This window comes from Sinocyclocheilus grahami, unplaced genomic scaffold (assembly GCF_001515645.1).
Source record: "Sinocyclocheilus grahami isolate Dianchi unplaced genomic scaffold, SAMN03320097.WGS_v1.1 scaffold1085.1, whole genome shotgun sequence".
Taxonomy (NCBI): domain Eukaryota; kingdom Metazoa; phylum Chordata; class Actinopteri; order Cypriniformes; family Cyprinidae; genus Sinocyclocheilus; species Sinocyclocheilus grahami.
This window is the reverse complement of record NW_015506264.1, coordinates 588,948-600,589: the sequence shown is the minus strand read 5'-3', so window position 1 is coordinate 600,589 and position 11,642 is coordinate 588,948. Positions and strand designations below refer to the sequence as shown.

General features: G+C 45.4%; 1 protein-coding gene across 1 annotated transcript in view; it reads left to right on the top strand.

Annotated features, from left to right (window-relative positions):
* Positions 1 to 11,642, top strand: part of LOC107566572 (ribonuclease inhibitor-like) — a 44,886-nt gene that overhangs the window by 31,756 nt on the left and 1,488 nt on the right. Inside the window, exon 5 of the mRNA XM_016252048.1 lies at positions 2,507 to 2,680. Coding sequence (XP_016107534.1) covers positions 2,507 to 2,680 — 174 coding nt within the window. The remainder of the gene's footprint in view (positions 1 to 2,506; positions 2,681 to 11,642) is intronic.

The window sequence follows — 11,642 nt, the reverse complement described above, 5'->3', positions numbered from 1 at the left end:
AGCCACAGAAGGAGGAATACTTCAGGAAGAGAATCAGTGATCAGATTCTGGCCAACACAATCATCTCACACCTGAAGTCATCAAGGAGCCTCTACATCATGTGCCACATCCCAGTGTTCTGCTGGATCTCAGCCGCTGTTCTAGAGAAGATGTTGAGTCGAGCAGAGAGTGGAGAGATTCCCAAGACTCTCACTCAAATGTACACACACTTCCTGATCATTCAGACCAACATCAAATGTGAGAAGGACTATGAGAAGAAGGTGACAGATGAAGACATGATCCTCAAACTGGGGAAAGTGGCTTTTCAGCAGCTTGTGAAAGGCAACCTGATCTTCTATGAGGAAGACCTGAGAGAGTGTGGCATTGATGTGACAGAAGCATCAGTGTACTCAGGATTGTGCACTCAGATCTTCAGAGAGGAGTTTGGCTTGTATCAGGGGAAAGTCTTCTGCTTTGTTCATCTGAGCATTCAGGAACATCTAGCAGCTCTATATGTGCACCTCTCCTGTACAAACCACAACATAAATGTGTTTGAGCCAATCACCAAACAGAGTTTACGGTCTAAAGTAAAGGACCGGTTTCAACTCAATTCATCAGAGCATGTTTCATTATCTGAGCTGCATCAGAGAGCTGTGGATGAGGCTCTACTGAGTAAAAATGGACATCTGGATCTTTTCCTGCGGTTCCTTCTGGGTTTGTCAGTGGAGTCTCATCAGATTCTCCTTCAACAAATAATGACACTGAAAAGAAGCAGATCTGACAGCAATGAGAAAACAGCTAAGTACATCAAGAAGAAGATCAGGACCATTGACTCTCCAGAGAAATCCATCAATCTGTTCCACTGTCTGAATGAACTGGGTGATCATTCACTAGTGGAGGAAATACAACAGTATCTGAAATCTGGAAGAATAAAGCAAGCCAAACTCTCTTCATCTCAGTGGTCAGCTGTAGCTTTTGTGTTGTTGACATCAGAAGAGGAACTGAATGAGTTTCGTCTTGATAAATTTGTTAAAGAAAAGAATAAGGCTGATAATATGGAAGTTCTTCAGAAGCTGCTGCCTGTGATTAAAGAGTCCAGATCAGTTCAGTAAGTATCATTGAGAACAATCACTTCACTGTTAAACATGAAGAAAATCAAAATTAAAGCTCATAAATCTTCAGTGCTGCAGATGTTGTCCAGAGTTTAGTGGTCAGTATTTTGATGTGTTTTATATCAAATCAGTGACACCATTAGATTCAGAGACAGAGAAGTGGCATATGAATACATTATTTGGGCTCGTCAATAATTAAAAATGTCTTTGCAAAAAAAGGAATTTAAGTAATTGTAATTTTTAAAGGGTTCATGAACTGCCTCTGTTTTTTTATTTTGTACTGTTCTCCGAGGTCCACTTATAATGTTGTCAAGATTTTTACATAAAAAACATCATAATTTAGAAGTAACAAGCTATTTTCTGTCCTGTTTTGACCCCCTCATCAGAACTCTCTGTTTGAATAGATGTGGAGGATTGTAGACTCAGAAGTAAACACACACTGCTGTGATTGGCTAATAGTTGTGTGTTTGACAGTCTTCATCCTTCACAGATGGACGCTGCTGTGATTTAGGTCAAAAACACGTAAATAACTCAATACATATCAAACGATCTGTAAGAAGAGACAAAGCAATAGTGATCACGTAATACAAACAGTTACTCACACTTGCGTGGTGCCACATCAGATCCAATATAGTCAGCACAACATCGTCTTTTAGTTTCAGTCTTTCTGAAAATCCTGCGTCGAATTTTGCCTTGTTTAGCTGAAGTGAAGAAAAGACAGATTTCTTACTGACGCGGTCTGGATCTTCATTAAAAAAAAAGTTAATTCACTCCTTCCTAACATTGGGATCAGAAGGAAGGCAATGCAAAGACTGTTTTTTCCACAGCTTGGCACTGAACAGCATCTTCTTGTCTTCAGAGCATCTTTATCATTTGGTTTCTGCATAGACCTGCATGTTTGTCTCTCTCGTAAACACTGTATGTGTGAATCAGTGGGCGGAGCTAAACAGGCAGCGATGTCAATCTTCTTCTGTGGAGGTGGTGCTTATCCACACTATTACATTATAGATTAGAACATTCCTCAAGCTGTCGTTTTGTCAGACTGGCTTCAATATAAGCTGTTTTTAGACTAACGACAAAGTTTTGAGTTCTGAAACTTACAGGATGTTTTTATAGTACAGTGTCCTCTTATGTCAAAAGATCAAGGGGATTTTGGTTTCTCAGTTCATGACCCCTTTAAACCTCTGAGATTGTGCAACAAAGTAATTTTATTTATCTTTCCTAAATGAGGTTCATGTTTTTGTTCTGTGACATTTTAGATCTCAGTCCAATGATCCATCAAACATGTTTATTTTCTACTGAGTTAATTCCTAATTATTTTGCTTATTTGTGTTTGTACTTTCTCTTTACTAATGGATTCACTGCTAAACTGATCTGATCTGAGAGAGTGAAGAGTGTGTCATTGTTCTCTACAGGTTGAGTGATTGTGGCGTCACAGATGAAGGTTGTGCTGCTCTGGCTTCAGCTCTGAGATCAAACCCCTCACACCTGAGAGAACTGAATCTGTCTGGGAATAAACTAGGAGATTTGGGTGTGAAGCGTCTCTGTGCTGGACTGGAGGATCCTCACTGTAAACTGGAGATACTGCTGTAAGATCATCTCTCTGATAGTCTCATGTGTTTGTCTTCAGTAAGATGTGTCCTTTAATGTAAATTCTGACTAGACACACTAAATCTCAGCACAAATGACTGAAGATTAAGTTAATTTCATTCATCTTCATCACATCATGAGCTCTTGCTCCTAATTTTGGCCACCAAACATTTACTGGAGCTTTAGTTGCTTTTGCTAGTTTGATTGTCCTCCTGTAGATGTTTATTAGAGGTGCAAGTGCAAGTTTCTCCAGACAGATCTGTCCTTATATCGCTATGAAACAATATCTCAACATGCATAAATCTCATTCTATCAGCAGCAGTTTGTGGAAATGCTTGTCATTATATCTCCTCTCCTGCTCTGAGACCAGAGTCAATAACAAACAGGGACGGATTAACGCACGTGCCCAGGGCACTAGACCAGAGGGGGGCCCAGCCGAAATACTGCTCCTCCAGGAACGTGATTTCAACCATGCACCCTCAGGATTTTAAGCAAAGTGGATTTTGAATGTAGCTTCCAAAAGACCAAAAATGGCTGAATAATATTTTTTAAAATATTTGATACGATTAGAACGTTCAGTGCGGCACAGAATCAGCTGCCAAATTCAAATCTGTGTTTGTGCTTTGGCTGGCGCTGAGCCAGACGCGTTTTACAGTGTTACGCATTATAACCAATCACACAGGATTCTGTTGAGCTTATGAATGCAAAGGCCAATCAGAGGCATTCAGATTAGTCATCGCTGAAAAGCCCGCAATAACAAACAGGGATGGATTAACGCACGTGCCCAGGGCACTAGACCAGAGGGGGGCCCAGCCGAAATACTGCTCCTCCAGGAACGTGATTTCAACCATGCACCCTCAGGATTTTAAGCAAAGTGGATTTTGAATGTAGCTTCCAAAAGACCAAAAATGGCTGAATAATATTTTTTAAAATATTTGATACGATTAGAACGTTCAGTGCGGCACAGAATCAGCTGCCAAATTCAAATCTGTGTTTGTGCTTTGGCTGGCGCTGAGCCAGACGCGTTTTACAGTGTTACGCATTATAACCAATCACACAGGATTCTGTTGAGCTTATGAATGCAAAGGCCAATCAGAGGCATTCAGATTAGTCATCGCTGAAAAGCCCGTGTTTTGTTCAGTGTGCGCGCTCGCTGACTGAATGCTGCTCTTTGGCGAATTCTCTCATCATAAACAAAGTGCAGATGTGTGTACGATGTAAGTAAGATTTTTATTTCACAGTATAAACAGCTTCAGTGATTATAATGGGAGTTGTTGATAGTGCTTGAACTCTGTCTAGACTGAAGTTAATATTATTTTATAATATTGAAATAACAATGAAAGTGTTATAATTAGTAACTTACAATGTTTTTATTAAATTTACTTTAAATACAAAGTCAGTCGTCTTAAAAATATTCTATGACATGACACCCATATCTAGTACAAGTTAAAAGACGGGTTTTATGCATAGGCTAGTTAAAAGATTACACTAATAATAGGCTACTTTTCCCATAGCCCATTATAGATAAACTAACATGATCTATAAAGGTGCAAAATGTATTTACTTATATTTGAGAATTGTGATATTTTATGATATAGTTAACAAGTTTGGGGAAATTTTGAATAAAAAGGAACAAAATTTCAAACGAGGGGAGCCTTTAATCGGTCTGTGCCCAGGGCACCACTGTGTCATAATCTGTCCCTGATAACAAATTCCAGACACTTGAACTACAATTCACACTGTGTCATTGTTCTCTACAGGTTGAGTTATTGTGGCGTCACAGATGAAGGTTGTGCTGCTCTGGCTTCAGCTCTGAGATCAAACCCCTCACACCTGAGACAACTGGATCTATCTATGAACAATCTAGGAAAATCAGTGAATCTGCTCTCTGATGTACTACAAAATCCTCACTGTAAACTGGAGATACTGTGGTAAGATTATATATGATACACTGTAAAATATTTGTGAAGTGAAAAACAAATCACCCAAACAAGTCTGAAAACACAATAAGTCAGACAATGTAATAATTAGGTATTGTTTGTGAATGAAATACTTACTACTGATTGAATGAGACAACTGTTAATCAAGATACAGAGATACAGAAAGTAAAACATTGTGTGGCTTTGTTTCTTGTTCATGTGTGGACGTCTGTGTTCATGTTAAACTGGTTTCTGCATTATCAACACCTTTAAACGGATTGTCTGTTTACACTAAGTGCTAATAGCCCGTCTTGTTAGCAAAGGCTTGACTGTTATCAGACAAATTTACTAAAGAAACCAGTCAGATAAGTGGGAGAGTAAGGACAGTTGGCTTTTGAGGCGACCAACCCGAGTACAAATCTGCATTTCTTCTCATTTATTCCATTGTATATTAGCTCAGAGAGTTGTTTATATTGTGACGTTTTGCACTTTCCTAGGAGAAAGAGACAGGAGATGAGAATCCGATTTGCAAGCACCCAACGGGCTGTGGTTTATTTCCTGAACGTTACAATCTAAAGCACGGGTATAAGGCGGTATCTTAACTTCCCAAAGGAACAACAAAACACAAAAAGAGCTTTACTAACTTTTTTTCTGCCCCGCTCACGGCCAACTCACTTTTCTTTCCACTACCCGAGCCCGCGTTTGCCCCTCCCTCCTCACTCTTTCCCTCCCGACCACCTCCCCCCCCCCAAAAACATCATCAAAATGTAACAATACATAATGTGACGTTTTGCACTTTCCCAGGAGAAACAGACAGGAGTCGAGAATTCGGTTTGCAAGCACCCAACGGGCTGTAATTTATTTCCTGAACGTTACAACCTAAAACGCGGGTATCAGGAGGTATCTTAACTTCCCAAAAACAACAAAACGCCAGAAAGAGCTTGCCTAATTTGCTTTTCGCCCCACTCACAGCCGACTCACCCCTCCTTTTCTTCTCTTCCTGCCAACAGCAGGTGAATCAAGTAAACACATTTATAACAGAGAATAAACAGTGTCATCGCCACACTGCCCCCTCCTCAGGTTTCCTCGTCCCCAAGGAAAGGTGAAATCCACAAAACGCTGGGGCACACCCTCCCTGGGCCGAAGCCGTGATCCAGTCTTCGCTCTTGTGGTCTGCTGCGGGCCACTGGCAGGTAGCCCATGCCTCAAGGGGTTAGTCCGCCGGAACTCCACATCCTGGCTGCTACGACGGCCTCCACTGCAATGTCTACTGCCAGTCAAATGATGATCAGGGCTCATTTTGCGATCTTCAGGTGCGCCCAACCTAGACTGACCCAGAAGAACCCCAGACCCTCCCGGCGCTGCGTGTTCAGCTCCTCCGAGAGTATCCAGAACACCCCCAGGAGCCCGGGTCAAAGGGTCACCCTCTTCACATCCCGCTGAGGTTCCCCACCCCTTGTCCGGCGCTGCGTGTTCAGCTCCTCCATCCGCAGGGTGGGTCGCCCCAGCAATCTGCCGTTGACCTCTGCTCTTGAAGGGTTGCCGTTCTCCCATATATGGAGCCATCCTGTCCCGGTGTAAAACTACCGTCTGTCCCCCAGGCCTTTTCCGAACACGGTAAACCAACTCTCCAAGCCTCTTCACTACGTAACAGGGTCCTACCCAGGCACAATCCAGTTTAGGTGAACGTCCCTTCTGCCCCTTCGGACTATAAACCCATACCAGCTCTCCAGCATTAAAATCGCGTCCCGTACAATGATGGTCATATGCCCGTTTTTACCGAACACCTGCCTGCAAAGCCTGACGACGAGCAAACTCATAGGCTGACTGCAGCCGGTCCTGTAGCTGATGGGCATACTCCAGTCAGGGCGGGGCTCTCGGTGCATCTGGAGGTTGACCCATCAACAGGAAGATGGGGTTCGCAGTTCTCTGCCCAGCATGAGGAGAGCTGGTGTACATCCAGTGGTCTCCTGCACCGCACTCTGACTTGGAAGCAGGACCATTGGCAACTGACGATCCCAGTCTTTTTGATCCTGACTCACACACAGGGCCAGCTGGGTGGCCAGTGTTCGATTGTACCTCTCTACTAACCCATCACTCTGGGGGTGTAGGGGAGTTGTCCTTGTCTTCCAGATGCCCAACTGCCGGCAGAACTTGGAGAACACATGTGACTCAAAGTTCCTCCTCTGATCCGTATGCACTTCAGTGGGAACCCCAAAGTGAGCAAACATACCTTCCAGCAGGACATCTGCCACTGTCCCTGCCTCCTGGTTAGGAACAGTATAGGCCTCTGGCGACCACCACAAACCGATTTCCTTGAGGGGTCTGTGGAAACGGTCCTAGTACATCCACGGCCACGCGATCCATGGGACAGCCTACCGGACGTTGTTGTAGCGGGGCATGGGACTGGCCCGTTGGCCCTTTTTTAGCAGTGCAGGCATCACACCGACGGCAGTAGGACTCCACATCCCTATGACAGGTGTGCCAATAGAACTCTTGCCAAACTCATTTTAATGTTTTGTTTACTCCAAAATATCCTACCCCCGGCTGTCCATGCATTGCTTCCAGGACCAGGCGGTGACAGAACTTCGGCACTACTGTCTGCCACTTGGTTACGCCCGTCACAGGTTCCACGAATCCGCTCTATAACACTCCCGAAATCAATGCCAGGCCATCCCGCATAGACCACAGCCCCCTCACCACTGATCCAAAAGCCATGACCTCTTCCCACGTAGGCCTCCTTCCAGCTTCCACCCAGTCGATGACTACCTGGAGCTCGGGGTCCTTACGCTGTTCAATGGCCCATGCTACATTTGAATCAGGCCAAGACCAAAGGGCATAGTCTTGAATTGCCAGAGGCCTGTCCCTGTCGTGAAGGCAGTCTTTGGTCTTGCATCAGCACTGAGGGGGAAATGCCAATACTCGCTACGCAGATCTAGCGAAGAGAACCACCTGGACCCAGCGATGGACGTTGGCGGTGGGGCTAGATTATAATGAGGCTGCACTTAAGGACCTCCTTAACATCTGTCTGGATAATCCTTTGCCCCAGTGGGAGGTGAAACGACTCGAGATCCTAGACTTCTGGGGCTTCGTCAGATATCTCCAGGGTCGAAGTCAGTGGGCAATACCAGGCCAGTCAGAACCCTTCTGCAGGGATTTTCCCACCACCTCTATCCTTCAGACTCCCACTAAGCGGCGGAGGGTGAGAAGGAGGACAGGAAAGCCCACTCCAGAGCCCGCTCCAGTCCGGGAGCTCACAGAGCCCACTCCAGAGCCCGCTCCAGTCCGGGAGCTCACAGAGCCCACTCCGTAGGCCCGCTCTCCGGGAGCTCACAGAGCTCACTCCGTAGCCCGCTCCAGTCCAGGAGCTCACAGAGTCCAGTCCAGAGCCCGCACCAGTCCGTAAGCTCATAGAGCCCACTCCAGTCTGGGAGCTCACAGAGCCCGCTCCAGTCCGGGAGCTAACGGGGACCGTTGCGGAGCAATCGGCTTGTCCTGTTGCAGCCGTTGAGGCTGATACTAAACTCTCTCTGCTCTTGTTTTCAGGTACTCCTGAGTTGCTGAGAAGGTTTTCTGTCCCACCAATGTTGCCTGACAGGATTCCGGCTGCGCCCTGGTTGCCCGCCTGGGTTCTGGTGTGGCAGGAGCCTCACTGGCTCATTCCTCCAGCTCCGTCCTGGCTATCTGATGGGGTTACTGTATGGTTGGGGCCCTGCTGGTTCGTCCTGCCTGCCCCGCCTTGGCCGTCCACCCTGCTGGTTCCGCTCTTAGACCCTGGTCTATCTCTGTTCCCTGAACCCCTTCCTTGGCTTGGTCCTGGCCTGCCATCCCTCCCCCTGGTCTGCCTCAGTTCCACCTCCCTCCTGAACTTTTTATGTTTTCTGATGGAGCGTCTGGTATCCGCTCCGTAGAGGGGGGGTAATGTCACAGTGTCTGGTTGTGGTGCCCTGGACTGGCCACTTGAGGGCGCTCTCCTGTTTTTGTGTTATATGTTGTGAACTCCATTTCCCATAGTCCCTTGTCTGTCATTCTGTCTGATCATTAGCACCTGTTTATTATTTCTGATCATTATCTCCTTTTAGTCATTTACTCATTATCTCAGATATATATACCTTGCTCACTCTGTCTGTCATTGCTGCTATTTTGTATTTGTCATCTTGTGTCTGATCTTATGTCTGAGTTGTCTATAGTTTACCGTGTTATCTGTTCCTTGCGTTTTGGATTACCTTTTGCCATGTTTTTGTTCTGTTTTGATTATTTTGTTACTTTCAATAAACTGCAACTGGATCTTACCTTGTCTCTCCTGGCATTCTGTGACACCTTGACAGTCACCTCATTTAGGCGTCTGAAGTCAATGCAAAAACGCCAGCCACCATCCTTCTTAGGGACCAATACAACTGGTGAGGCCCACAGGCTTTCCGATGGTTTTATAATTCCTGAAGCCTTCATCTCTTCTAGGCAGTGATCTGCAGCCGACTGCCTTATGGGTGGTAACCATCGTGCACGTTGCCGGATGGGTGGTGCATCCCCAGTGTTTATACAATGCTGTACCAACTTCGTCTGCCCGACATCACTGGCTGAGGCGGCAAAGATGTTATAATGGCGTTCCATCACTCGCCACAATTTCTGCTTCTGGAGTTCCTCCAAACCCTCACTACTTCTCTCACAGACAGACTTTGCAGCTTGCATTGAAACTGGGCTCTCCCCACCTTGACTGCAGTTCCAACTATCAAAGACAGTAGGTGGAGGAACGGTGGAAAGCCCGACCGCAGAGCCGGAAAATGGTGTCTCTACAGACTGTAATGTTGGTGACAAAGTGTAAGAGCTTACACCTGGGACTCCCTGGGCTTGTGAGTTAGGATTTGGAAGGCCCACGTAGCATGACTGAGGACCCGGGCCTTATAGAATTAAAGTGAATGGGCACCGAACACTTTCCAGCTAGCGTTAGGATCGCTGCCCTCAAGTCCAAAACCGCAGCTGCCTGGAGTAGGAAGTCAATACCCAAGAGACAACATTCCGGAATCTCAGCGGCCCAGACCCACATCACTGTGATGTGTCCCTCCACCAAGATTTCTGCCTCACAATGGCCCATCAACTTTGCTTTCTCACCCATGACAGTCACCAGGGGAAATCGAGCGGTCTGAAGGACCCTTTTTGTCAAATATTTAAGATGAATAATGGTGACTGTAGAACCAGTATCCAACAAGGCTATCCATCCACTTTGGCCTCTATTCGGCAGCATGCTACTGGACTAACCAAGTCAACAGACGATCCACTAGGAGGTTCTGGAATGGCTGATGGGCTGAGAGCACCTCCCTCTACTCCGGCCCCTGTCCATTTCCCGACGGAGGCGTGGCCACAGCCACATCCAGGGTAGCACATTCCCGGCGCAATGACCTGTTTTTCCACAGCGCCAACAAACCACAAGCTCCCTCTGGAATACATTCACCTTAACCATTTGCGACTGAGACTGCTCTGACTTCCAGTTCCGTGTCAACAGGCAGGACGCACTCGGGATCGCGGCCTCCTGGGATCGGAGTGCTCACGATGCAAATATGTTCATCAAAAGCACGAGACATACTAAAACAGGGTGCGGGGGACTTTTGTCTAGTTTCAAGACAACATTCTTGATCATATTCATTCAACAACAGCGGCAGAAAAGGATTAGTGTGCACTAGCGCGCTGATCAGCACATCTCTCTCCATTACGGCCCACTCTCCCTCGGGATGACGCTCCCGCCTATACCGGGGCTCTCCCTGGCTTTGCTCTAACTTCTCAGTGGATAACTGGAGCGATCTTACCGGTTTATTCTTCATTGTCTTCTGGGAATCATGAACAGAAAGCTGTGGTAATTATCCCACTTCTGACACCAGTGTGACATTTTGCACTTTCCCAGGAGAAACTGGCAGGAGACGAGAATCCAGTTTGCAAGCACCCAATGGGCTGTGGTTTATTTCCTGAACGTTACAATCTAAAACGCGGGTATGTCTTAACTTCCCAAAGAAACAACAAAACGCAAAAAGAGCTTGACTAACTTTTTTCCCGCCCCGCTCACAGCAACTCACTTTTCTTTCCACAAACCGCGCCCGCACTTGCCCCTCCCTCCTCACTCTTTCCCTCCTGGACACCTCCCCCCAACAGCAGGGGAATCAAGTAAACACATTTATAATAGAGAATAAACAGTGTCATCGCCACACTATTAAAGAAAATATTCAAAACATGGAAATAAAATGTCTAACATGTATTTAATTAAAATTATATGTGCTGTCCCCATGTTGATCAGATGTTCTGGTGAATCAACCACATGCACCTCATATTGTTCCCAAACTCAAAAGCGTGAGTCTCTTCCTGCAGCTTCAAGAACAGCTTTACTGATCAGCAGCTTCAGTGTGATTAGGAGCAGGTGTAGCGGGGGGGGGCTTTAGGAATAGACACAAGTAAGGACACTAGAAGGCAGCATCTGTTTATAATGAATAGAATCATATAAATATGTTATTACGTAATATGTTTTGTAAAGCACTGCAATACATTGAGGTGTGAGTACTATCTGCCACAATTTACATAAACTATAAATAATATCTCACAGTGTAGGTGATCTCAGGTTTTGTTATCCTTGAGTGATGGAGGAGAAACACACACCACTACTCCACACATATTAATACAGATCAAAATAGCACTATAAAGCTCAGCTGTGTAATGAATAGTGTGATTAAACAGATTTGAATGAATGTCTACATAAGAAAGACAATTTGGTTAAAAATCCTGACAGTGCAACAAATATATTTTTTCTCTTTTTGAATGAGGCTTTAAATTATTATTATTATTATATTTTTGTTATTTGACATTTTAAATCTCAGTCAAATTATGCATCACACATTGATTTGTTCTTTATTAATGGACTCACAGCTAAACTGATCTGATCTGAGAGAGTGAAGAGTGTGTCATTGTTCTCTACAGGTTGAGTTATTGTGGCATCACAGATGAAGGTTGTGCTGCTCTGGCTTCAGCTCTGAGATCAAACCCCTCACACCTGAGAGAACTG